The 27,844-nt window shown below is 42.8% G+C and overlaps 1 protein-coding gene and 1 non-coding gene across 2 annotated transcripts; one reads left to right on the top strand and one right to left on the bottom strand.

Annotated features, from left to right (window-relative positions):
- The first annotated feature begins 110 nt into the window (after window positions 1-110).
- On the top strand, window positions 111-27,421 carry CRTAM (cytotoxic and regulatory T cell molecule). The gene is made up of 11 exons (XM_060605068.3): window positions 111-221; window positions 346-435; window positions 7,795-7,941; window positions 11,047-11,199; window positions 13,255-13,398; window positions 14,329-14,490; window positions 18,741-18,821; window positions 20,800-20,883; window positions 22,400-22,546; window positions 24,775-24,861; window positions 26,543-27,421. Exons 2-11 carry the CDS (start codon window positions 369-371, stop codon window positions 26,671-26,673), a joined length of 1,203 nt encoding a protein of 400 aa, XP_060461051.3. The 5' UTR covers window positions 111-221; window positions 346-368; the 3' UTR covers window positions 26,674-27,421.
- LOC132662610 (U6 spliceosomal RNA) lies at window positions 9,323-9,431 on the bottom strand. Its single transcript, XR_009602631.1, has one exon. It is a non-coding gene; the product is annotated as a U6 spliceosomal RNA (small nuclear RNA).
- Window positions 27,422-27,844: the final 423 nt, after the last annotated feature.

Raw genomic sequence — 27,844 nt, 5'->3', positions numbered from 1 at the left:
TCTATCACCGTCAATACACTAGAAAAGTAAAAATAAGATTACGTCACTACACGGGGAAATTTTAATCTCTCTCCCACCCCTCCTCCCCCAAAAAGCCTCACAACTAGTAGATTTACCAGTACTTCCCACGTGTGGCAGAGTGATCTGTGCCACCAACACATCACTCACACCTCTCCACGATCGCGATGACACATGTGGTCCCCTAAATGTTCCACCTGGAGGTATTTTGGGGGCAGCGAACTAAGAGGGGGCTTCCAGAGCCAATGGGGGCGGGGAGACACGTGAGGTCACAAAGCTCCTGCCTCTCCCCCTTCAAAAGAAACCACTCTGCTCCATTTATTTCAGAATCTAGAGGAAGTTGACAAAGTATGACAACAGCACGGCACAGTATGTGGTGGAGACTTTGCAGCTTGCTGGCTTGCTTCCCCTTACAAGGTAAGCCCTTAGAGCTCATTTTTTATGCCACTCAGTTGACCTGGTATGTTACCAAATCTACCCATCAGTCAGCTGCGTTCACAGCGGACCTACCACAGAAGGCAACCCCGGTAAATATCTTAATGCTTTCCAAGGTACACCAAGATCTCACAGGGAGGGATGTTACTGCTTTATTTAACCTGTTGTTCAATTGCTAACCGGGATGGAAAAGGGTCACTGTCGCATGTGTCTCTGTGGGATCTGTGTTACGGCAAAATGTAACAAACAGGCTCCTTAGGCTCTGTGTTGTAAGGGTCGACCAGTTGAAAGGGCATCAGTTTTGGATTTTAAAAACTTCCTCACTGAATAAGCCTTAGCCAGATAATTTCTCTAAAAACTCAATTTCTGGGGGCGCCTGGGAGGCTCAGTCCGTTAAGCGTCTGACTTTGGCTCGTCATGATCTCGCGGTCCGTGGGTTCAAGTCCCGCGTCGGGCTCTGTGCTGACAGCTCAGAGCCTGGAGCCTGCTTCGGATTCTGTGTCTCCCTCGCTCTCTGCCCCTCCCATGCTCGTGCTCTCTCTCTCAAAAATAAATAAACATTTAATAAAAGAAAACTCAATTTCTGTATCTTGAAATGAAGAATGATTAAAAATGTCGGGCCAACCGACTCACATTTTTACAAGGATCAAATTTCAAACGTGAAAGCACTTTGAAAATGGCAAAGGCTAGCTATACAACTCTTAATTAGTTCCGAGATATTAATGAGCCTCATGAAAAGTTCCTGCTTATTTTTGGAGTCAGTTATACTTTACCTTTTAATTTTTTTATGTTTTTATTTTTGAGAGAGAGAGACAGAGCATGAGTGGGGGAGGGGCAGAGAGAGAGGGAGACACAGAATTCGAAGCAGGCTCCAGGCTCCGAGCTGTCAGTACCAAGCCTGATGCAGGGCTGGAACTCACTGACGGCGAGATCATGACCTGAGCGGAAGTCAGGCAATTAACCGATTGAGCCACCCAGGTGCCCCTATTATACTCTACATTTTATTATAATTTCCCATTTTGATTTTTGATGCTCACTTAATTCTAATGTAGCAATATGAAAATTAAAACTATTGTTACCTTTTTAGCCTGCTCAAACGGGAGGCAGGATATAGGTGTCTTTAAATCTCTGATTGCAAGTTGTACCAAATTCTTGCAAAAGAAGCTATGCAGAAGTGTGTTGCTGGCTGTGTGTGTTTGTTTGAGCTGAACTGTAGTTATGTTTCAGGTAATGCACCTGTCCTTCTAAATCTACATTCGCGACACAACTGCATCTGAATGACATTATTTTAAAAAACTCGATTTCCTATTTTACATAGTCCTTCAATTTCCTACTTTATACAATTAAGTGAAGTGCTTTCTTTTTTGGTCCCTCTACCCTGAGGCACATAATATGAATTCAATATTGGTAACAATATTAGTTTCTTCAATAAGTGGCTTACAGAACAGCTCATACATTCAGGAGAAGTACATTTAGATAGATAAAATTAGAATGTTTTTTCAATTATTCCAAAGTTTGAAGCCTTTAACAGACCTTCATTTTTTGAGGATTCAAGTTATTGCCTCATAAAAGTACCACACAGAAAAAGTTTTTAAAGGCAGTCATGATCACGTCTTAAGGTAAACCTAAGACAACTTTTTTAGAATGTAAATTATTCAAATACTATTTATAAAGACGGTAGAAAAAGCTATTCATCGTGCCATGCACAGTGTTGGGCACGTTTATTAGTCACACCTAATCCTAGCAAAGATACTGAGGTATTAATATCCCTGGGGCACCTGGGTGGCTTAGTCTGTTGAGCCTCTGACTTCGGCTCAGGTCATGATCTTGCAGTTCGTGAGTTCGAGCCCCACATCGGGCTCGCTGCCGCCCTCGGCCTGTCAGTGCAGAGCCTGCTTTAGATCCTCTGTTCCCCTCTCTCTGCCCCTCCCCCACTTGCACGCTCCCAAAATTAAACAAACATTTAATATCCCTAATTTACATGAGAATAGAGAGTTTAAAAGAAGTTAGATAACCCGCCTAAGTTTTCACAGGTAGTCAATCAGCTTACACAGCACTTATGTATTATCTAATGAAACATTTAGTGTGTGTGTGTGTGTGTGTGTGTGTGTGTGTGTGTGTGTGTGTCTTTCTACCAGGCTGTGATAGAAAGTGCTTCCTAATGTAGATGAGAAGTTTGATAGCCACTGATCTATACAGTTTGGAAGATGTGTAATAGAAAAATCCCAACCTGGAAACTCACCCAAAGGGCCACCCAGGAGGCATCTAGACTTAATGGTATTAAGCACAAACTGTCCCCTCTGACCTCACCTTGCTCAGGCCCATCAGAGTCCCAAATAGGAAAGGGGCTGATCGTGTTGCTTTCCTGTTGGCAAAAAAAAGGCAGCAAATCATCAATTTTGGCAACACTGGACACTGCCAGCTGTTTTTAGCTATGAACTATGGGAAGATCACTGCACCTGCTTCCACCAGGGCGACTTCTAACTAAGGCCGCCAAGAATTATAGACAAGAAAAGTCCCATAATCTCAGAGCCTCCCTCTTTTCAAGGCTACCACTCACATAAAGAGCCTTTAGGATGGGTAAAACGCAGTTCAAGAACGAACAATTTTTCAAAATTCATCCCATTCACCTATACTATGGATGATGAGACTCCCGCTATTCTGGTCTTTAGTGGAGGGTAGGATATAGGAAACAAAGAACAGTTGCAAATATAAGGTTCTGTTGATATGCCTGTTGATAATTCCCAAGTGTGCGGATACTTTGAGATGTCTTCTTGAAAGCCATACTGGAAATAATTTAATTTGGGCCGAGCCAGATTCACTGGCCCCCTCGTAACTTTCTCTGTTGATTCTATCTCAAAAAAATAACAGTAAGCATTTTTCATAACGATCTAAACTGAACCACTTTTTTGTCTACTACCGCATAATAGTCGTGTAAATAGGGTTCTGATTTGAGACAATTCATTCTGTGTCTCTGGTGTTAATTTAACTCAAGCTTTTCTATGCAACATAACAATAACAGAGCTAAGCTTATATCCTATTATAGTGTTTGGTCATGAATATATACATTTCTTCATCTTTTTAGCCACTGACTCAGCTAATACTTAAAATCTTACTCTGTGTAAGGCCCTGGGACTGTAAAATGAATGAATGGCAAACAACCTTTTCGCGAAAAGTCTGTAATCTACACACAGACATGCTTGTAACCAAATAATTATAAAGTAATGTGCCAAGTGCTGTAACAGGAGTCCATTCAGAAGCTTTGAGGGTCTTAGAGGAGAGGGCAGGTCATTGTGAGGAAGAAGGAGGCTAAAGACTCGTTAGGCAGGTTCGACAAAAGCCCGATAATCTGAGTTGAGTCCTGGAGGGGATAAGAAATGTATCCAGGATGACAGAACAGCATGGAGGTAAAGTATCTTCCTGACCCTGAACCTGGCAGTGGCTGGCGACGACATTAGTTAACACAAGCAAGCGCTGGGACAGAGCAGGTGGCATATCTGTGTAAGACGCGTCTGGAGCATAGGGGGACTCGAGAGATGATGATTTCCAATGGGGCGTGAGGAGTCTGGGTCCCTGCAGGACAGACTTGCTCGGTTCTGGAGTTTTAAAATGTGCCACACACAATAATTGGGCTACTAAGGTAAGAACAAGAAAGGACATCTTATTCGTTCTTCGATCCACCTGATAGCCCCTAGTAAAGGGGAGAGCAGACATGGCAACTCCCAAAATCTTGGGGGGAAATCAAGGAATCTTAGGCACTGCACAGGTCTTATCCGTGGATGCCTGCGTAGGTGGCGGTCACTGATGCTTGCCCTTTTGCCTGAGGGCCGGTCACATAGGCTTTGGCGTGTGGCCATTCCACTGATAGGACAATTAGTTCGTGAGGTTGGGGGTGGAGACGATGGGGAAGGTCACAGGTTCTACTTCCGTATATAAACCAGTCCCGATCTATGAGCCCAGAGTCAACTAGCAGCCTCGTAACACATGGCCTTCCATGGATAGATGGATCTGGTCGAAGTCAATAATCCACTCAGTAGACACGACCTACTAACAGTAAGCGGTGACCTCCCAGGAGAGACTCCACAGCCATTCACTGCCAAGCTTTGCTCCCCGGTATCTGTGGAGCCGTGTCGCGCGCTAACCTGCAGACTGGAACCCTGAGGCCCAGCTGGGGAGCACTAGGGAGGGGACGCAGCCCTCAGGATCTACATAAGAAAGGCCAAGGAAGGGTGCACAAGCATAGACGTGTTTAGAGCCTACAGGGGAGGAAGTGGTGAACACAGAAGGTAACCCACACCCCCTCCCTCTGACGAAGAAGGTGAAAGTTGGACTCCAAAACTTAGATGAAAAAGAAAATGTAAAAGAAGAGTTCCCCCTCAGCGTGCAGTGGCAACGAGAGAACCCTGGGGAACTTTCCCTTAGAAGGCGTACCATGAAAAGTCAGGTACAGATGTCTTCCTCTTCTACCCTTTAGCGGGCCCTTGACACAGTGAACAATATTTTTAAGCACCGCAGCTGAAGCCGTGTGGGCCTGTGGCTTCTCACTGGAGCCATTCTTCCTTTCTACAAAGACTTCCTGTCTCAAAACTAAACAAGGGGTCCCACATGGTAACACTGCAAGAGAAATAAGCTGGTCAAGCTAAAGGCAAGGCTTGGAGCAGAGTCACAAAAAACAGCCTATGTCTCCAACGCAGCCCTTTCCATCTGAAACCCAGGCATTTATAGTTGTGGTAGGTCAGTTGGCGAATATTACATTCTCAACAGGAGTAAACTGATCTTAGGAGATACAATTCTTTATAGCATATGCTAAGAAGTCGTACTGTATTTCATTACAATTTTTTAATGTATTTATTTATTTTGAGAGAGAGAGAGTATGTGGAGTGGGGGGCGGGGCAGAGAGAAAGAGAGAGAGAGAGAGAGAGAGAATCCCAAGCAGGGATGACAGCGTGGAGCCCAACGCGGGGATTGAACCCGCGAACTGTGAGATCATGACCTGAGCTGAAACCAAGAGTCGGACGCTTAACTGATTGAGCTACCCAGGCGCCCTTCATTATAATTTTTTACAGTGTAAGAAGCAAATCACGCAATTTCACTCAAAAGCATGCATCTCGAGAAAAAGATATCTTTAAAATGGAAGCCATTCATTCACAAACAGGCTGCCGATACATATCACTGCTTCCATTTCCCCAAATACAGGCTTCCTGTCTAGACCATCACTTTGCTGAAAGGTAAGAACTTGGGCAAAACTTCCAAGTACCAATTTCTGGCCTGAAGGATGAAATCAGGGCATGTTGCTCAACAGTGGTCTTTTATTCTATCATTGATTCAACATAGTGCCTTCCCTCCTGTCTCTCAGTATTCTTATTAACAACAGGAGACCAAAGACATCTGCCCATCACCTGCATTATGGTGCCATCATGAAAGCTGGCATTAAACCATTACTTTTCAAGCTCACACTGTGATAGCTCCTGTAAGGAATGAATTTTAGAGAAATATGACATAGTCACTGCCCTCTAGAAACTTCAACCTGTGGGAAGCAGGCTAACACAAGAACTAGAAAGTAAAGCAAGAATCATAATGGAATGATTACGGAAGCGATAGAAGGTAGACAGTTTCAGATTCAATCTCTTGGCTCAGAAGTTGCTTAACCTTAGTTCCACTGTCATTTCAAAGCATCTCCACTAATATTATCCCTATTACTCAATTATGGGTTGATTTTATAGATGAAAATATTTCCAAATGACCCAACCTAAGCAGAATTCAGGGCTTATGCTTCAACGCTCTGATGGAAACACAGTATCTTTTTATTGAGTCTTCATTGTTCATTATAGTATTGACTGATGATATGGGTATTTTTCCATTAGAACGCAAGCAAACTTTTTTCCCATGGAAGTCAATACAAATGCAATACAACAATTCTGGGTTATTATTGCCAGGGGCCAGATGGAAATTAATGACCTAGAAATGGAACAAACTAAAAAGTCTGCACCAATTAATTCCCAGGGCTCTCCAAAGCACTTTTCCTAATACATGAAATTTATCACAAGGAAATAAACTCCTTTTTTCCTTTCCCTCTTTTTTTTTTTTAAGGTTTCAGATGATGGAGTAAAACTCATTACATTTGCTATTCATAATTTATAACCCCACGGTATTCTTCTGTTTACGGAAGTGTTTTGTACTTTCATTGATAAGAATTGTCTTGTCCTTAAAAACAAAAAAAATTTTTTTTTAATTTAAAACTTGAAGAACGGATGGCAGCCAAATCAGCAGTAAATCCAATTTATTATTATAATTTTTTTTTTTATCAATTTCCTTTTTTGGGAGGATACATTTGCAGCTGTTTACGACCAATTGTTTACCATTCTCTGGGGGCTGTGATTCGGGAAACTAGTCTCTCGTGTTTGCCTGGAGAAAGTGCTGCTGTGGAAAATTAAATTGGAAGAGATCTTAGAACATCATTCCTCTGGCACAGCAGCTCTTTTGCAGGTGGGGCCTCCCCGCTCCTGTGAAGGGCAGCTCCCTAATTCACAAGAGCGCCGCTTAGAATTCCAGACACGCTGCTTATACTTCAAGCCAGAAGGAGCTTGCTTCATAAACGGAGGCCAGAGAGGCTGAGTTTTCTGGTCTCATCATTGAGACAGTCTGACCTAGTTACATGACCATGGACTTGGAAGACCACAGACATGGGTCCAGATCCCAGCTCCAGGACCTGTGTGACCATCAGCCTCTACTCCCTCATCTGTAGAGCCAGCGAAGTAACTCACTCTTCATAGGATTATTTCGAAAGTTAAATTAAATATAGGTTCGACGTGGCCTCGCTGAGTTTCCGGGCTACAAGAGGGCAGGCGCCCGATGGATGTTGTTCAACATTTTCCTTTATTTCCTATCAAATCGCACCCCTTCAGGAGACATCCTACTGTCGCTACCTACAGTGCTGGCTCCTTTGTACTGACTGACGCTTTGTTTCTATAAGAAGTATGTAATGAGAGGGGCCTGGGTGGCTCAGTTGGTTGAGCGACCGACTCTTGATTTCGGCTCAGATCGTGATCTCACGGTTTGTGAGATCGAGCCCCACATCGGGCTCTGCGCGGACAGCGTGGAGCCTGCTTGGGATTCTCTCTCTCTGCCCCAACCCCGCTTGCTCTCTCTCTCAAAATAAATAAATAAACTTAAAAAAATTTCAAAATGTTTATTGGAAAAAGAAAAAAAAGAAGTACGTAATGAATGATTGAATGAACGAAGGAGGTTGTGCTGAGGAGGAGGTTGCGTTGACCCTGCCTCAGCTTGGGAGTGCCTTGCCCCGTTGCCAGCCTGACCGTCTCCACTTCTCTTCCTCTGCAGAAGCCTTTCTGACCAACCACACAGAAACAGTCACCGTGGAGGAAGGCCAGACGCTCACTCTCAAATGTGTCGTTTCTCAGGGGAAGACCACGTCCCTGCAGTGGCTGGCCCCATCAGGGTTCACCATTTTTTTAAACGAGCATCCTGGTAAGTGCAAAAAACAAAAAACAAACAAACAACAACAACAACAAAAAAAACAATCGCCACCAGATCGCAACCTGAGGGATTTTCCAGACAGACAAGCTGGTGTGGGATAGAAACCAGCATGAGTCACCCCAACGATGGGCTTGGCCCACCTACGATTACGCGGGGATCACACCCAGCAGCCTATCATTTTACACACGGCTGCTTTTTTTTGACAGGAAGTCTGAAATGGAAACCCCCCCAGAATGATTGGTAAAGGGGGCTCAAATCACAAAGCACGTTTCCATGCCCCCACCTTACCCCCACCTCGCTTTTTCACTCTCAGCAGCGCCATGACAGGCAGGCAGGAGACTGACTAGAGGCCCTTTATCCTCTGGCAGCTAACACCATCGCCCCCCCCCTCCCCCCCCCCCCCCCCCCCCCGGCTGGAGCCAGCTGCTTCGTTTTCCATCTGAGCAGCTCAAAGTCACATCACAAAACTCCCTTCCCAACATCTCCTCTTCTGCTGGCCTCGGCACAAAAGCAAGGTCGCCGACCAACTGACAGGACATGCCGCTTTGGAAAGGAGGACAGTCATTCCTCCTTTTCACAATGAGCCCTGGATGCCTGAGACGGAAGGGGATTCTTCCCCGCAACCCCCTCCCCCGCCCAGTTTTATTGAGATATAGTGGACATGTCACCCTGTATTGATGCGTACAATGATCTAGTATTATGTATATATTTCAGAGCAATTGCCCCAGTAAATCTAACATCCATCACCGCACAGTCACAATGTTGTTGTTTTTTTCTTAAGGAAAGGGATTTTTTTATGTTATTTTATAATAATAATAATATAATAATATTATATATAATATTATATAATATATAATATAATATAATATAATATAATAATAAAGGGATTATTTTTTCATTTTGAGAGAGAGAGAGAGAGAGAGAGAGAGAAAGCCAGCAAGCAGGGGAGGGGCAGAGAGAGAGACAGAGGGAGAGAGAGAATCCCAAGCAGGCTCCACACTGTCAGTGCAGAGCCCCACTCGGGGCTCGAACTCACCGACTGTGAGATCATGACTTGAGCTGAAATCAAGAGTCAGATGCTTCACAAACCGAGCCACCCAGGTGCCCCAAGGAAAGGTGTTCTTAAAAGTCTATTTAGTTCATCTCTTTGGGCAGAATTTTACTAAACCCTCCTCTAGATAATGAGACCATTGCATGTCTCCATTTAATATTCTCGGCTGCCAAATACTTGGAAAAGTCTCCAAAACAGCAAGTTGCATTCTGCCTTGTAAAAGCAGAGCCCCTAAAAAACTTAATATGCTATGAAACATTAAAAAAAAATTTTTTTTAAATATGAAATTTATTGTCAAATTGGTTTCCATACAACACCCAGAAAAATATGGAATGCTTCACGAATTTGCAGGTCATCCTTGCACAGGGGCCATGCCATTCTTCTCTGCAGCTATGAAACATTTTTTAAATATTGCTGTGTTCGGGGCACCTGCGTGGCTCAGTTGGTTAAGCATCGGACTTTGGCTCAGATCATGACCTCACAGTATGGGAGTTTGAGCCCCGTGTCGGGCTCTGTGCTGACAGCTCAGAGCCTGGAGCCTGGTTCGGATTCTGTGTCTCCCTCTCTCTCTGCCCCTTCCCCACTCATGCGGTCTCTCTCCCTCTCTCTCTCTCTCTCAAAAATAAACATTAAAAAAATCTTTAAATATTGCTATGTTCAATGTAAAATAACCACATATTTCAAACTAAATCAACTATCAATACTAGATTCCAATAAAGTAGATATTGGTTGTTAAAAGTTTTGAGAGAAAAACTTTGGGTAGAGATAATTGCCATTAAATCACGCTTTCTCTTGTTTTGGCTTGGTTTTTGGCAAACCAGGATAAGATGGGCACTCCCAAGTTTCTAGCAGAGTACCTTGATTGAACTCGGTGATGCTCAACTGAGGGTCATTCTTGCCTTCCAGGGGACATAGGGCAATGTCTGGAAAGAATTCTGGTTGTTATAATTGGGGACAGGCAGGGGCACTGGCATCTAGTGAGTAGAAAGGCCCGGGTTGTTGCTAAACATCTTATAATGTACAGGAGGGCCCCCACAACAAAGAATTATGGACTCAAAAGTCAATAGTGCTGAGGCTGAGAATTCAGGGGTTCTAGCCCGGGTAACAGCAGTGTCCCAGGACATACAACCATTATTTCAGATGAGAGACAACCTTCCTTGGGCAGCCATTCAAAGCACAACTATTTTAGGTTTGTTTGTGTTACAAATCTAGAAAGAAAGCAGGGAGAGTGGGGGGGGGGGGCAGTGGAGAAGGAGGAGAAGGAAGGGAAGGAAGACAAAACCACTCATTTCAGGAGCCTCTGATTTGCCAAGGGACCTATGGTCTGAGATAGACATCCCAGGTCAATATAGAATCAAACCAAACAGAACAAAAATAAAAACAAAAACCACTTGCTAAAATCTTTAGGAAACTTCAAATAATAACAAACTTCTAAAAAATTAAAAACAAAAGGGGCGCCTGGCTGGCTCAGTTGATGGAGCATGCAACTCTCGATCCCGGGTTATGAGCTCGAGCCCCACGTTGTGTGTAGAGATTACTCAAAAATAAAGCCCTTAAAAAACATAAAAAGAAAAAGCAGCCAACTGGCGTAATGACTAGCCGTGCACTGATCTTCCATTCTTCACATCCTTTGTGACAAGACAGCCTCAAATCAATCAGATTTCGAGGAGGTAATTACAATGGGGCATTTTTCATAATGTAAAAAAAAAAAAGGGGGGGGAGGGGGGATGTAATCCTCCTGCAGCCTGAACCCTTCACCAGCACGGGGTAAATGTCAGTTAATTTCATACACGTGCAAATAAAGCGACCGGTTTATCTCACAGATCCCAGTCGCAAAATATTTTGTTTCCTAAACGAACGTGGAGCTGTTGAGAGGCATCCAGCTGGTAACACTAGAAATTTGGAAGGCAGCTCAATCAAAGATGTGACATTTGCTCTGTCCACGTGTGAAATTCAAAAGCCATTCCTGTGAAGAATCAATGGGCAGAGAGTCTGTATTCATCTGCTAGTTTGCTTCCTAACAGTTCCTTTGCCTTCTCGTCCAGCTTTAAAAAATCCCAAATACCAGCTTCTGCATCACTCCGCCCATCAGCTCTCCATCGGCGTGCTTAATGTCAGCCAGCAAGATGAAGGCGTGTACAAGTGTTTACGATACGGCAGCTCCGTGAGAACAAAGGAAGTAAAAGTGATCGTGACAGGTAGGTGGTTGACAGCCAGCACACCCAGCAGGGGAGCGACGGGCCTCTGAACAGGACACATCATTCTTACGCTTAACATCTGAGTTTAGAAACAGCGCCTGTAGCAAGGCATTTCCTAGGGGACCTCTGCCATCCTTTGTCGAACGGAAGCAGAAAGGAACATGTTGACCGGCGAGCTCTAGATTAAAATGTGACTTTGTGAAACGTGTCTCTGGCATCAGCGAAGTTTCCTCTCTGGGGAAATTAAAAGGAAGGAGAATTAATATTTGATGAGCCACGACTGTGTGCCAGGCACTGTACTAAGCTCCTGGGAATCGACGAGGGATTAGACACAATCCGTGCCCACTAGGAGTTGGCACGCTAGTTTAGACAGGTAAAGCAGTGTGTAAAAAAAAAAAAAAAAAAAAAGTAGAACCTTACGACTGCATAGCCTAAGATGGAATGAATGCAGAGGTGACTGCACTGGGTAACGGCTCGCATCCTCTGCCCAAACCAGTCCCTCTCTGCCAGTGAGAGGTGGGTTGGGAGACGAGGATAGGAAGTAACAGCGTCCAGATCGCCCGGGGCCTGCCCAGTTCTGTGGACGGTCAGCTGAGGTCAGCGTGAGTCTTACTGTCTTTACTTTTCCGATTTTTGTGATGGAACAGATCAATTCGAAACACTGCTTTCTGTCGGTCTCTAAGTGGCATAATTCCACATATCCCACGAGTGGATTTCTTAGACTTCGGTTGAATTAATACAGCGTGGTGCCTGCGGGGTAACGAAGTATCTGGGAAGGAATGGCTCCCTTCGGGTTTTAAGAACCAATGTGACTCACCCACCTTACTGGCCACCCCTCGTGGCACTCTGGCTCACGCTGCTTGTGTGCTCTTCTGGGGTCTTAGAACTCTCCACGCGTACCTCTCTCGCTGCACTTAATACATGATCTTTCAACTGACAGTTTAGGGGCTGAGTCTATCACCGGACTATGAGCTCCTCAAATAGCTAATTTTTTCATATGTGTACTGCCGGCACCCAATGCTGCATGCTCGGGGCTGACCTTACCATGTTTCGATGGCAGACAAATCAGCAAATAAATGTGAAAGAGTAGGGTTCTGGACCAAAGTGTGAAGTAGAACGGGAAAGAGGAAGAAGTTAGCCTAACTAAAAATCACCCTTGCCCCTTGAACCACACAGGCTTGAATTGTGCCGCTCCACTTACACGTGGATTTTTGCCAATAAATACAGTCCAGTCCTATAAATGTATTTTCTCTTCCTTATGATTTTCTTCACAGTTTCTTTTCTCTAGCTTATTTTACTGTAAGAATACACTATAAAATACATAGAACATACAAAAACGTGCTAACCGGTTGTTCCTGTTATCAGTAAGGCTTCCCATCAACAGCAGGCTTTTGGTTAAGTTTGGGGGGAGTCAAAAGTTATACAGAGATTTTTGACTGCGCAGTGGTGGAGGGAGGTGTCAGTGCCCCTAGTGCCCGCACTGTTCAAGGGTGAATTCCATTTCCAAGACAGGAGTAGGAAGAAAAAGGACAAATGGGTCCTTTATAAAAGAAATGCACCTTTTGATGGGAGGAGGGGACGGAACTAACTTACCTTGGCGTGAATCATACACTCGTGAAAGTTTAGAACGGAAACAGCCATAAACCAACTCCTTTCATGTCACGGACAAGGAAATGAAAGAAGTTGAGGGACATACACTAGTTCTTACAACAGCCGGTGACAGATGAAACTGGAATTTGGGTCTGTACTCCTCACCTAGCGTTCTACTAGTCAAATACAGTCATTTGTCAAATGCAAAAATTGCTGTTGAAACATTGGGGATTTTCAGGGACTGATCATACACTGGGTAACAAACAGTGTGACTACAGCCAAGGTAGCGTTACAAGTACATAAAAGCCCCTTAACAGTATTCTGGAAAAGGTCGAGCAAAAAAAAAAAAATCCCATGATTGAGACCATACGCTACAATCGTCCCTACAGATGATCAGACTCCGTGCTTTACTGGGATACGTAGACCAGCTAATTAAGCATAGAAAAAAAAACAATTTTCTTCCAGCAACTCCTTCCGCACCAATCCTGGAAGCTTCAGTTACCAGAATGCAAAATGGAAAAGAACACGTTACACTTAAATGCTCCACCGTGAGAAGTAAGCCCCCTCCGCAGATAACTTGGATTTTAGGGAATGACATAGAGCTCTACGGTAAGTAGGGGAGATGGTCCTTTCCTCCTTTGTTTTCCTTCCTACTTACATTTCCAAGGAAGTTTTAAATCCTCTGGCACCCTCTGGTGGCACCAAGTGCCAGAAAACAACATTCATTAATCCATCAGTTCTTTTCCAAATTATCTTTATAACCAATCGATACTCTGCCTTCATCTTGAAAACCTATCACAAATAATACGACTGCCTGTTTGTGCTTAAAACAAAGCAGGAACCTAAAATAGAGTCTTTATTATGGCTTCCTAAAATTCAACAAAAGTTCATAAAACAGGAAAATAGCTATCACCTCAGCATGACTTGTTTAGCAGACACAAAATTGAAAATACATTTACCACAATGCTTGTATATTGGAACACTTCTAAAGTGAAGTACCCTCAGTGACAGATAAAAATATCATATGGTACCAAAGAATCTAAACTTTGGTTAGATTGAAGCAGCGTTCAATTGACTAAGCAGGATAACAGACTGTCACAATTGGGACCTGTTTACGGTTTGTGTACATTGTGACACAGGTTACATTCAATTTTACTTAATCATAGAGAGATTCGTTCCAATGCCAATTCCACATCATTCCAAGACCTCTCCATTAATTTGCCTTATTCGTCCAAACCGAGTAAAGTCGTGGGTCTTTGTGTTTGACAACATCGGGCTGCCCTTGTTGTAACCACGATAAGCTTTGGATTTTTTTCCCCCCAGTGGTGACGGGTTTACAGAAACCTATTCATTGTTATTCACCTGCTCCCCTCTGTGACTAGGGCCACGTAGGTACAAGAGAGTTGGCTGAAGTCAGAATGAGGTTAGAAGTCTAACAGCTTTGCCAAGAGGTCAAGGCCATTGGTCCCTGAGGGAACCAAACCACCCAACAGTGTTAAGTAGCCACAACGTCACACACCTCTTTAACTCGCTCCATAGGTGAAACCCGCCATGAATTTGAAACCGATGGGAAGAAATGTAACAGCAGCAGCACCCTCAGAGTCCACACGTACAGCAAAAACTCAACAGTGGACTGCATTATCCGACACAAAGGTCTACAAGGAAGGAAACTGGTGGCACCATTCCGATTTGAAGATACGGGTAAGAGGGAGGAACGATTGCTTTTAATCATTTTCAATTTACCTTCATAGCACACTATTGAACAAAATTAAACGGAATGGGAAAAGTCCTTCAGAGTGAGATCGCAGTCAACAAAGCTCTCCTTAACAGCAGATTCCCTTAATGATGGAAATTTCTCCAGCTGGGTGTCAGAATGCGACCGTCCCAACGCTGGGAACCCCAGTTGTGCAGAAAGCCTAGCAGAGCGCCATATGCAAATAGCATCATGCCTGCTTTTTGATAATGACAGCTGACATAACTTGGCCTCGAATTGTTTGATTGCGCTCACGATTTTGAAGAGGTCATCTGAAGCATACCCAAAAGGAGATAATAACCGTTGAAATAGATCTAAACTTGTCCATATCATTTTACGTTAATATAAAACACTCACACAGTCAAACTAAGTCATGATTACTCTTTAGATTTCTTTTGTTATGACCGTTCTGCGGATTTTAGTTTAACCAGGTTAACATTCCCAGCAGAACAAATAACAAACGAAACGTCACATCGTAACTGTGAAGAGGAGTCGCCTCCATTTTTCCAGAATGATTCCTTCATCAAATGCAAAAAAAAAAAAAAAAAAAATAGGGATTTCAAAACTCTAGAAAATGTTTGAGTCAAGAAGTATCTAGTAAGAGGTAGCATGAATCACAAGACTCTGACCTTCGTTATTGTATAAAGTACCTCACAGTCTCAGAAGAATTTCTGAAGTACAAGGATGCACTCACACTAGGGAAGGAGGAAGCTGTTGGATGAGGACACATTTGCTGAAAAAGCTCTTTGGGAAATTACTGTTGATGAAAGGCGCTGGTGAAGGAGAACACCATGGTGGGAAAACTGCCATGCTGCCCCGTGGGGGCTGCCACTGCTGTGGCTAACAGGTCCCCCCCCCTCACTACCACAGGCTTTCCACCAGTCACTTTCTCGTCAAACCAAAAGTAGCAAGTCTTGAGGAAGCTGCATTTAGAAGACTTAAGCCCCCGCAGACACGGCTGGGTACTAGCAAACATTCCTACCTCCTGATGACTCCTCCCCCTCCAGCCTCTGCTGTCAGTGGAGCACAGCGCATGCGCGGGGGTGGGGGGGGGGTGGTTGGGGGCTGCTTCTGAAAGTCATTCAGAGTCTTAAATAAGAGAACCAACCATGTTGAAAAAAAATCTATGTTGACTTCTTCAGCTATTGTTCGGGCCACCTACAAAAATTTACTCTTGAGGGGAAATCACAGTTTCTTTCTCTTCCATTATGGCCATAGTTCTCTACGACTCAAAATCCTAGCCATCAAATGCTTCTAACAGTAATGGGATACGACTTGATTTTATTTTATTTATGACCTGACGGTCGACTGTTTAGCCCCCACTGCCAGATCTTCATTAAGTATTCAAAGAGTAATTCCAGTATCAGCTGTTGGTGGCTTCCATGTGTTTATGACTTTCCCCTGTGGCAAGCTACTCAATGGACGTACAGATACTACACCCGTTTTGTCCATCCCATGAGTTTTACAAGGTGGATTAGTGAGAATGCTTTAAAACACACTTACAAGGGGACGTCTGGGTGGCTCAGTCCGTTAAGCCTCTGACTTCAGCTCAGGTCCCGATCTTGCAATCTGTGTGTTCGAGTCCTGCGTCAGGCTCTGTGCTGACAGTTCAGAGCCTGGAGTCTGCTTTGGAGTCTCCCTCTCTCTCTCTCTGCCCCTTTCCTGCTTGTGCTCTCTCTCTCTCTCTCTCTCTCAAAAATAAATAAACATTAAAAAAATTTTTTTAATAAAATAAGATAAAATAATTTTACAAGTAAGGATTCTGACCCCCTTCATCCCCATACTGCATTGTAGGACTTGAGAAAATGAACATCAGGCAAGCACCCTATCTGGAGAGGGGGCAGGTACTGGAATGAGTAACGTCTTCCTTTGAAAAACTCACAACACAATGCTTGGAGAAGGAAAACAGGACAGGAATAGATTAGGCCACCTTCACAATGGTTTACTTCATCTTTTCAGTATTCCCAATGAGGAATCTTGATTTCCTGTTACTTATCTGGAGGTGAGATAAAAACAAAAAACCTGAGCGACAGTTCTCACACTCACCGATTGCAGGAACCCTCGACACTCCTACAAATACTTGAGGACCCCAAAGAATTTTTACTTATGTGAATCGCACCTGTCCATACTTACACATTAGAAATTAAAACTAAAAAAAGTTGACTTATTTAAAAAATGAATTCACTACATATACATAGAAATGACACACTTGTATAAAAAAAAAAAAAAAAAAAAAAAAAAAAACCCTGTATTTTGCAACGCCAAAATGTTAGCGAGGAAAATGGCATTGTTTTTCATCTTAAAAATCTCTTTGGTATCTGGTTTCATAGAATTAGGTTCTCATAATTTCAGCGTTAATTCTCTTGCGATATGTTGTTTTGCTTGAAATATATACAAAAATACAGCCTCCCACAAATACGTAGTTGGGAAAGAGAAGATGATATTAATAACTTTTCAGATAATTGTGGATATTCTTCTTTGATACTCTACTAAAACTCAACAAGAGGTGACTTCTTAAAGGTTAATTGCTATGTGGACTCTGGAACCCTATCAATGAACTTTTCATGCCCTTGTTACATTAAATTCTTTGAACAGATTTGCACTTTGGATAAATCTTTTAGCCAGGCATGATTTGTAGCATCATGCCTTGGTCATTTGGAAAATATCAATATATTGATTTATACAGAACTTTCAAATGTTGACACATTTCGGCATCAAAATCCCATTCATTGATATCGTCACCGATTTCATCGAAGTCTTAGTATTTAGAAGCTGTCAAGCTCACAGGGGTGGATACAGGTTTTTCAAAACGGAAATGTGGCCGGTGCAACTGAGTAAATTTTTAATATTAACTTCTATTAATTTAAACTTCAATAGTGTAGCCCGTGTATGCTGTATTGAACAGCACAAGTCTATAACATTCTAACCAAGCAGGGACAGAAATCATAAAGCACCAGTACCCATTTAATCAAAATAACATTTGGTCTAACGGAATCTACTCACTAGCTTGTTGACTGGGAGAACAAATCAAAGTAAATACAAACTCATGGGTGTGTGTATATCTCCTGTTCTGTACAAAAATATATAATTATCTGAATCCACACAGTATCATATACATTATTCCAGAAGATCTTGATCATTCTTGATAATTTTTCTACGTGTCCCCAATATTTCCCATATACTCGTCTTATAATTTGCCTCCAGTATTTCCATCCTACTAGCTTCCAAGCTTTTTCTCTCCTTTCAATGCTAGCAGCTGTCTTTTCAATTTTCCCTGACATCTTTGTGGTCACAGAGTTCATCTTAGGCTGACAGTCTAAATTACTATTTCTCTATTGTTTCCTTAGTGCTCTCGCATGCAACTCTGGCATTTGTATCGTTTCCAAAAGTTTTACATGTTTAAGAAAAGAAACGTTCAAAGCCATTAAATAAAAAGCTGAGACGCACTCACAGATCCCAAAAAGACATTACCTACCCGTCACATATCCCTATTTATAAAATTTCAGGCACCTTTCCTATACACCCTCTGGTTGCAGGACTGCTCAGGGGTCAAATCCGCGCTACAATGAATGTCTGGAGACATCCCTAAACATTGTTTTATGTTATACTATTAGCATCATGTTTTATAAACAGCAAAGCGTTGGGCTGAACGTGTTGTATGAATGAACTCATTAATTCTCACGTACACACAAAAAAACCTCCCAAGGGCAAAGCTTAGCATTTCCATTTTCCAGGTAAGAAAAAATTGAGCGTTCAAGAGATTAGGCATCTTGCTCAAACTCACTCAGCACAAGCCAAGTCAACAGCATTGGAATTCGACCCAATCCGTGACTGACTCCAAGGCCACCTAACTAATAAATAAGGAGGGAGATATGTGAATGCATAGACAGACCGACAGAGAGGCAGGCAGGTAGATGGAAAGAAAGACAGCAAATACCCTCTGCCTATTATTGCCAAATGTACCACTCCAAGTCCGGCACGCTGCACTTCTAAGCCAGGCAGTTTAGCAGATGGGCAGCCAGCAGGATACAGTTTCAAAAACCAGAGCAAGAGCTGCAGAATACGTAGTGCTGAGGTTTCTGCAAAAACCTCCACGAGCAGGTAGCAGCCAAATACATTCTCCAACCTGCTGTACTGAGCACAATGTGGGTAAAACTGCTCTCCGTGGTTGCAGAATTCTGTTTTTCCCCTTTCCTAGTTACTGATCGAGAGACAGCTTCAGATGCCCTGGAGAAAAACTCTCCATCGTCGGCAGACCCTCAGCAGCCCACTAGCACTGGTAAGTGTCAACCCATTAAAACTTAAGACCAAAAAAAAAAAAAAAAAAAAAAAATCATGCCTCCTCGGGAAGGTCACTTTTCCAATTCTCAATTTTCAGATTTTTAAAAATTTTTAATAAGACTATGCAGGACCCCCTCTGTTGGTTCCAGCTTTGTGGTAGAATGTTCCCTTAGTTGGGGAGGGGGGGCTTCAGGGTCACTAATGCCTTGTAAATTCAGTGCTATGTTGCTTGATACACACACACACACACACACACACACACAAATAGTGACCTTTGAATTTCCTCTATGGTAAAGGGCAAGGTTGGATTCATTTATGGAGAGACTCGTTTCATTGTTTTCTCATCCAGAACAGACTAAACACAAAATAAAGACTTGATTTCAGCAAAGGGCAAAGAAACAGGATCTGGAGATTTGCTGCTCTTCGTCACGGAAGAACAAAATCACCTTTGAAAACACCTCAGTTACTTGGTTGTCAAGAACTCGGATAGTTTTTGATGACAGGATTGAACCCTAAACACAGAATTTAAAAAGCCTGAATGAATTATAACCAACTTTTTAGACAGTGAACCCATTGGGGGGTTAACTCTGGGGAATAATCACGTGTTTATCTTTGCATTTTACCTAGCGTCGTATCTGGCACTAGGAGGTACTCAGAAAACGCAGTGCGAATATATACGTGTATGAATACATTCATTTGTTACGATGTTTTGAGCAAAACAGCCTCAGCCAGAAAGGGCAGAAATTCCTACGTGTCCTCTTCCTATTTCAAATAGTATGTCTCTAATAATCTCATTTGATGGGATAAGTGTTTTCGTATCATTAGCATGTATGTTCATGGTTGAGTATCAGATTGTATTTTTCTACAACTTTTATCTGGAATAATATTTAAAAAGTCAATGTTTGGGGTTTCTAAACACCGATAGAAGCAATATGTACCGTACGGTTTTTTGAAGGGCGATGGAAATTGAAAATAACCTGAAGTGGAGCGGTCACATCACTTGCTTTAATAATCCAATTTTTTTAAACGTGTTTAGAATCGACTTGTCTTTAAATTGGCTTACGGAGCTACTATACAACCCAATTTTCTGCTCTGCTTTTTCATATAGAACCGAAGATTTAATATGGTTTCTAAATTTCCTTTCAGCTTTCAATTCCTATGATTGTATTACAGTTAATAATAGCCATTTTCAGTAGAATGGGTGGTCTCATTCCCCGTGGGATCCACACAGTGGCGCTGTGCAATGGGCTAAAAAAGCAAGAGACTAGGTTGGGGGAGGCAGGGAGGTGGGAATAGGCAGGACGAGCAACAAAATCAGAAGAGATCTCTTCTTTCTATGACTTCTCTCACCTAGCAAAACCATCACAGAACACCCTGCTTCTAAGGGGGAGAGGCCAGTATAGGTTTGAATGACAAGGGAGCCTATTTTTCAACATAAAAATCATTGCTTTCCAGGCTGCTAGCTTATCCTTCCATAAAGCTTGGGATGTCACCCTTCAGTGTTCTGTTGTTATCTTGCACCTTTCTAAAGACCTTCTCGCTCACAGGCCTGGTTCAGGTGGGAAGGATAAAAGAACGGTTTAAATTTTGCATTCTGAATTTCGGGATAGGCTCTGTCACTTCTTTGCTGCGTGACTTCAGACAACTTACTTAGCTTCTCTAAGCCTCTGTTCAGAGCTGCCGTGAGAAACATACCAAATGCTCAGTTTCAGGCTTAGCACACAGTGTTCGGTAAACATGTATCTTTAAAAAATAAGGCAAAATGAGCCTGGCCATTTGCAACTATTTTTGGGAAAAGTCAGTAGTTCAGAAATAGTCTTGTGTTTTGTTGGTTTTGTTTGTTTGTTTGTTTTTAAGTCGGACTACTTAATTTGGTTCCCAAAGATGCTTTGCTGTTTGGGGATTAGTATGTGTATGTACACGCTATTCACAGAGAGTCAGATGTATATATCATGTCTTAACTTCTTTCAACTTAGTTGCAGTAGTGGAAGATTCTAATACAACAGAGATTGACAAGGAAGAGAAAAACCAAACCGCTCAAGATCCTGACTTAACCACTGGTAAGTGTCCCCTACAGCATTTAGAATAAACACTTGACATTTTAACCTCTGAACCAATAAATCCAATGGCCTTTTTCTGTCCCTATTTTCCTTGACCTTTTTATTGGTTAATCCCTCCCTTGTTCCTTGGCTTAGGGTCTCCCTGGCTTCCCTGACATACTCTGCCTGGTCCTGTCACTCTTTGCTAATCAGTCCTTCTCTGTGTCCATGAGCTAACCTCCCTTCCTCCTCTGGCTTCTTATATGTGGATATACTTCTGACTTTACTTCTCCTATTCTTGATTCCTCCCTTAATTCTTAAAGGGTTTACCCCTCCCCAGTATTGTTCGTATTGCCACTATGCAGATGATTTCCATACCTATGCTTCCAGAACATTCTCTGGAGAACGAATCCCTATTGCATTCCACCTCCTACGTATCCCATGGCTGGATTCTCTGCCATCTCTTCAAACTCAACATCACTAAAAGCCGAACAGCATGTTTTCCCATAAAATCAGCTTGTCCAAACCATCACACAAGCCCCACACCTTGGTGTCATCCTTCACTCCTGCGTGTGTACACACACACACACACACACACACACACACACACACAAAAAATCAGTCCGTCTCCAAGGACTTTTGAGTCTTCCCTTCCAGATTTTTGTCTACTATCACTGCCACCTCCCTGGTCCAGACTCTCATCGTCTCCTGCACAAAGTCTCGTGATTCGCTGGAGCTGTGATCATTTTTAAGACTCTATTATCGAAACACCCCTCTCTGGACGCTTCACGCCTGTGTTCACAAGACCTCTGCGGCTCCCACAGTCTACGGGGCAGAACAGGACCCTCAAACCTCCCATAAAGCGCACTCTGACTTCTGTCTTATTAATTTATCTGTTTCTACAGAGAGAGAACTATGCCCTAAAGCACAGAGATTGTGTCTAATGAGCTCCAAGCAGCTCCACACGTAGCTGGTGCTCCTTAACTGCTTGTTGTTAGAGGGGGCAGGACATTTGGGCAAAATCAGAGCCGGCCGAATCCGAGTGTGAGGTTTAGAAAGATCTTCAAGACCTCACCTCCTTGATCTCCGAATGCCTTCATGGAGGACCGCCTTTAACCAAGCCAACATTCGTGAACGTTCACTGCATTTGCGTAGCTTTTCATACTCCTTAACAACCTCTCTTGCTGCTTAACCACATGTTGCTAAAACACTCATTTCTTACAGCTCACTTAAATCCCCCGACTCTAATCTAAGTCAATATTCTTGCCTGCATTCTCTAGAAATGAAAAATCACAGCTTCACTACCTACAGCACATGAGAGCGTTTTTCCAATCACCTCACAGAATGGCATTTGTCCGCCTGTTGGCTTGTTTTTGGAGAATAAATAATATGAATCTCTTTCCCTTCAGGTTAAAGTCCTCCGTCTTTTTGTCTGAGTGGCCTATCCGCCTATCTGACATTTGGGAAGCAGCCTGCAAATTCCTCAGGGACGGAAGCAAACCGACCTTGAGCTGAATTCCTCTCATTTGCCTTACAGAAACAAATCTTCAGTACGTGGGGGTGATAAGGAGGAAAAATGGCATTCTGCTGCTCACCCTGGTCTCCTTTCTCATCTTCATACTCTTCATCATCGTCCAGCTCTTCATAATGAAGCTTCGGAAAGCACACGTGATATGGAAAAAAGGTGAGCGGCGCGGGAGCTGGTGGGGGGCCGCAAGATGCAGGAACGGTTGGCTAGCCAAAAGGAAATTCTGCCAACTTAAAGCTTTTCTGTTAGATACTTCAGCCATCTGTTTGGGAAGTGTTGTCACGCAAATACGCCATGGTCTGTTTCGTAGTAAACACAGGATGTGCAATCTCCAGGGGCTCTAATCAAAGAGCGTGTAACCAAGAGAAAGCAGAGTAGCTCCTGGAATTGACATTAAATTATAAAAGCTGCCGTTCGCAAAAGGACGCCAGGCGGAAAACGCATTCATTCATGCACTCAAAAAGGTATTCATGGAGTACCTATCATGCGCCGGGCGCAGTTCCAGGCACTGGGGATACCTGTCAACAAGATCCCTGCTCTCAAGGAGTTCATATTCTAGGGACAGTCAATCAAAGGTTGAATGTATACTGTCTTGGTTGTGCTCTTACTTTGTTTTTGTTTCAAAAAAAAATTTTTTTTAATGCTTGTTTATTTTTGAGAGAAAGAGAGAGTGTGTGAGGGAGCATGCACGCAAGAGGGGCGGGGGCAGAGAGAGAGGGAGGCACGGAATCCAATCCAAAGCAGGCTCCGGCCCCGAGCTGTGAGCACAGAGCTCGATGCGGGGCTCGAACCCCACGAACCGCGAGATCATGACCTGGGCCAAAGTCAGATGCTTAACCGACTGAGCCACCCAGGTGTCCCAGTTGTGTTCTTACTTTGAAATAATGCAGTCAGCCTCCCTCAACCATAATATGTTAGTAATTTTTGCTAAGCATTCTGGTTTAAAAGTTATCAACGGGGGAAAAAATATACGTATATATAACATTATAATAGTATTATATATGCTATTATAATAGTATTATATATACTATAATAGTACATACAATATTATAAAAGTATCACATATCATAGTATAATAGTAATATATAATAGTATTACATAAAGATTATTATATATATTATGTATATATGCAATATATATATTATTCAGCCAGCATGGAAGGTATCTATTGAAATGCATAGATTCAACACATATCAGGGCTGGAAGGACTTCAGAAGTTATCCAGAATATCTACTCAATTCCTCCTATAAATGTGTACCAGGATGATATCCCCTCTTTAATTCTGAGTGATTATTTAGACCTGTGTTGCCCAACAGAGTAGACACAACATGGCTATTGAGCACTTAAAATGTTGCCAGTTGCTTTTGAGATGTGCTGCAAGGATAGAATATACACCCCACTTTGAAAACCCAACACAGGGGTGCCTGGGTGGGTGGCTCAGTCGGTTAAGCGTCCGACTTTGGCTCAGGTCATGATCTGGCAGTTCGTGAGTTTGAGCCCCGTGTCGGGCTCTGTGCTGACAGCTCGGAGCCTGGAGCCTGCTTCGGATTCTGTGCCTCCCTTTCTCTCTACCCCTTGCCTGCTCGCTCTCTCTCTCTCTCTCTCTCTCTCTCTCAAAAATAAATAAACATTAAAAGAAAGTTAAAAAAAAAAAAAAGAAAACACACACACAAATACATGTCTAATAATAACATATTAGATCTACTAGGTAAATCAAATATAAATTGTTAATAATTATTCATTTTACCTACTTCTTTTTGCTTTTGCAACATGGCCATTAAAAAATTTATAAAATTACACATGTGACTTGCATTACGGCGTTGCTGGCCCAGGATCATTTAGCGACATATGGCTCCAACATCCCCAGTAGCAGAGAACTCATTATGTCCCAAGGCAAAATACACTACCTCTTTGAATGGCTCTCACCCTCTTAAAAGTACAACTTCCGGTTTGATGTCACTCTCTCTATATATTCAGCTGGACCAACGTTCATCATAATTAGACCTAGAGACAAAGTCTGGCTTTTCGGCTGTACCTGCGCAACAGGCAAATGTCATCGTATAGTTGCAAAGTCCCCCCGTTAATGCTTCACCCCCATGGTTCGTTAAGGCCTCCTGGAATCGTTCCATCTCAAAGAACAATACTTGATTCTAATCTGTGGTCATTTGATTTCCACAACTCTTACACTGCCCAGCACAGTGCCTGCAGGAATCATAGCAAAGAACAAAAACAATTCTCTAAATGAATGAGGGCATGACGTATGGGAGGGGCAGGGGTAAGTCCACCATTGTGTAGACAGAAGGATCATCTTATTCAAAATACATTTCTACACATAGGTGATATGTGACACCAGAAACTAATAACACAGTTTTCTTTTCTTGCAGAGAACGAAATTTCAGAACACACGCTGGAAAGTTACAAATCGAGGTCAAATAATGAAGAAACATCATCCCAAGAGAAAAAGGACCAAAGTGAGTCACCTACATGACCTAAAACTTGAAAAATGAGCTTAATTTGTTGTCTTGAAGGAGGAGGGTGAAACACCAAGTCTGATTTTTAGCACTAGAAAGTCAATCACCTAAATCGTCTTGCATCTTCCAAAATGTAAAGTAGAGACCATTAAGTTCCTTTGGGAAGCCATCTCTGTGTCCTGACTGTCACACCCAGACACACCCGTAGACTGTACGTCCCTCTTGTGCTGAGGGGTATCTCACAGACACCTTGACAGTCCAGCACTTCCCGCACCAACTGGTCATTTTTGATGTGTTGATTTAGCCACCACAGTACTCCTTTGGGTGGTGAACAGCTGGGTTGATCTCAGCGTGTCCTCAGATTCTAACACAGGGCCTGATGGCGAATGGAGTGTTTGACAAATGTGTGTTGAATAAATGAACACAAGGCTTAACTGATTCAAGCAGAAATGTTTGGGGGCTTTTGGAGCACTCCATTGCAATTTCCCAAGCAAAATACGTTTCCAAAAAGTGAAAGGAAGGGTCTAAAAGGAGATTGTGTGTGTGTGTGTGTGTGTGTGTGTGTGTGTGTGTGTGTGTGTTTGACAAAAATCCAGTAGACAGCAACCAGCGCTACGGTAAAGAATCTTATACCTTCCAACCGTTTTGTTTCCTCCATGCAAATTAACTTCCTCCCCCTGCCAAGAGTTGCAAGACATGCAGAAGAGCTTTGCTGCTAGTTTCTAATGGTTTTATTGAGGTTTTTGTAGGAAGCCGGTCTTTCACAACACCTCTGCCCTTTTTTTTGCTTTGACCCAGTAGGGTGTGAAGTGGGAAGAATCACTTACTGGCTGGGAGAGGGGAACAAGAGGGCAGACTGTGAGAACTGGGGGTGTGAGGGGAAGTGCGTGTAAGGTGCAGAAAGTCTCTTGTATCGCATGTGTTTCTATAATGTCAATGTCTGTGTAATTGACCCGCAAGTAGGAGAATAACGTCAGTATGAGGCGTAAGTTGGATTGTTTCCTATGCCAATTTTCCCAAGTGAGGGGCACTAGAACAGTGGGTGTTGAATTGTAACTTTTAGCAGGAGAAAAAATGCCCTGAGCTCAGCTGCTGAACAAGCAGAAAGCCTTTTGCATCTCAACTTTAAGAAAGTGAGTACTTTCACTCAGGGCTCCCTCCCCAGAAAGGTCCGATCCCAGGGGCTTGCCACAGAGGTGGGAGGTGGTACTTCCCCCTGGGCTCCAACCTCTACGTCCATCCTCCTTCCCTTGGCTCCCTCAGACCTGACATTTCAACTTCACTGTTTTCGCTCACTTAAAAAGCATCCTCTGGAGCGGTCTCCAGCCTCTGTGTATAGTTAACGGGCTTTGAGTGGTCCTGTTTCCCGTAAGCCCTGTGACTTTCAGTATAAAATTTGCCAAATGCAACGTGGGTTCTTATTTGTTGGGTTTCACAGCAGAAACGTCTACAAGTTTTATTTCAGGTTGGTTAGCGTATTGCTTACCTAAGACCTTTTAAAAATCAGACTCTGGCAATGCATTCAGACCATTTATAGGATATGCATCCATCGATTTCTGATTTGATGTTTAAGACATTAACATATGGACCTAACAAGACCACGTGCAGCCAACGTGTCCCAAGCGAACGGGTGCACTGTTGTTCAAAAGGAATTTTCATCTTCGACCTGTTTTTCTTTCAGCTTTCCACTCGAAGAGCTACATGAACTACATCACACGGTTGTACTCTGAAGCAAAAACAAAGCGGAAAGACGATTCACGGAGTTCAAAATTCAGAGGAGAGCCCGCTCACATACCAGAGACCATTGTGTAACGTCCTTTGCGACAGCAAATACTGACTTCAGTGCAGCTGCAGGCCTCACAGTGGAGCAGCCCAGGGGAAGGAGCATAATTACGGTCACGAGAAAAAATATACTTTGAGTGCAATGCAACATGATAGACTGCCGTGGCACCCCGCCCTGGATTCAGGGCTGTGAAATGAGGACCAGACCATGGACACAAAGCTTCATAGTTTAAAAAAAAAAAAAAAAAAAAGAGAAGAGAAGAGGAAAAGAAAAGAAAAAAGAAGAGGAAAAAACCTATCATGCCTGACACTACTTCAGAGAAGGAGGAGACTCTTAAGTCTTGGAGATCAGGGTTGATTGGGCCAGCTAGCATCTTACCATGAAGGGAAAAGGAGTTTTTAGATGCTGGGCTCGAGCAGAACTCCTTTAAAAAAAAAAAAATTTTTTTTTTTTTTTTTTTATAAATCTTTCCTTCCGATCGCCAGATACAAACTTTGGGATGGAAAGGACCTAAAGAAGGTCTCCAATGCTAGGAGCTTACTTTCCAGAAGGGCTTTAAGAAGATGTAGCTTTAGTTCAAGGCGGGCCCAAAGATTTGATTTTTCGAAGGTTTTCTTGCTAAATCACAAGAGCGGATCTGGCCAAGTTTTCACCAGGACGTTTCATTACAAAACCATGTACCAAAACAACAACAACAACAACAACAACGAGTTTAACTTACTATGACCTAATTAATGCTTTAAAAAATTATTTAATAAAAAGCTGAATGTTTTTCTAGTGGTTGTGGTCCAAGTTGTATTTCCTCCTTTTATCTTACCATGGGAAAGGGACATGTCTTCCCCACCCCCCCATCAGTTTATTTAAGATATAGCAAACGCTGAATAAGCATTCACTTATGTCATTTCTCATTATTTGGACCTGAATAGACTAATTCTAAAATAATATCTCCCCACCCTATCACACACACTCATATTATGAGTTTATAATTTGTTACAGAACCAGATACAGCTGTGAATTTTTTTTTTCTTGATAAAAAAAGAAAAGTAATCTGTTTACCCAACGTGGGGCTCAAATTCATGACCTCAAGATTAAGAGGTGCATGCCCTCTGACTGAACCAGACAGGAGCCCCGAAAAAAAATTTTTAAAGAATGATACAATTACTGAAAGGTGTAAAAATAAAACAGCATTTTTCTTTCTGT

Source organism: Panthera onca, chromosome D1 (assembly GCF_046562875.1).
Source record: "Panthera onca isolate mPanOnc1 chromosome D1, mPanOnc1 haplotype 2, whole genome shotgun sequence".
NCBI classification, from domain to species: domain Eukaryota; kingdom Metazoa; phylum Chordata; class Mammalia; order Carnivora; family Felidae; genus Panthera; species Panthera onca.
The sequence above is the reverse complement of the archived record's forward strand: the minus strand, read 5'-3'. Positions and strand labels throughout refer to the sequence as shown.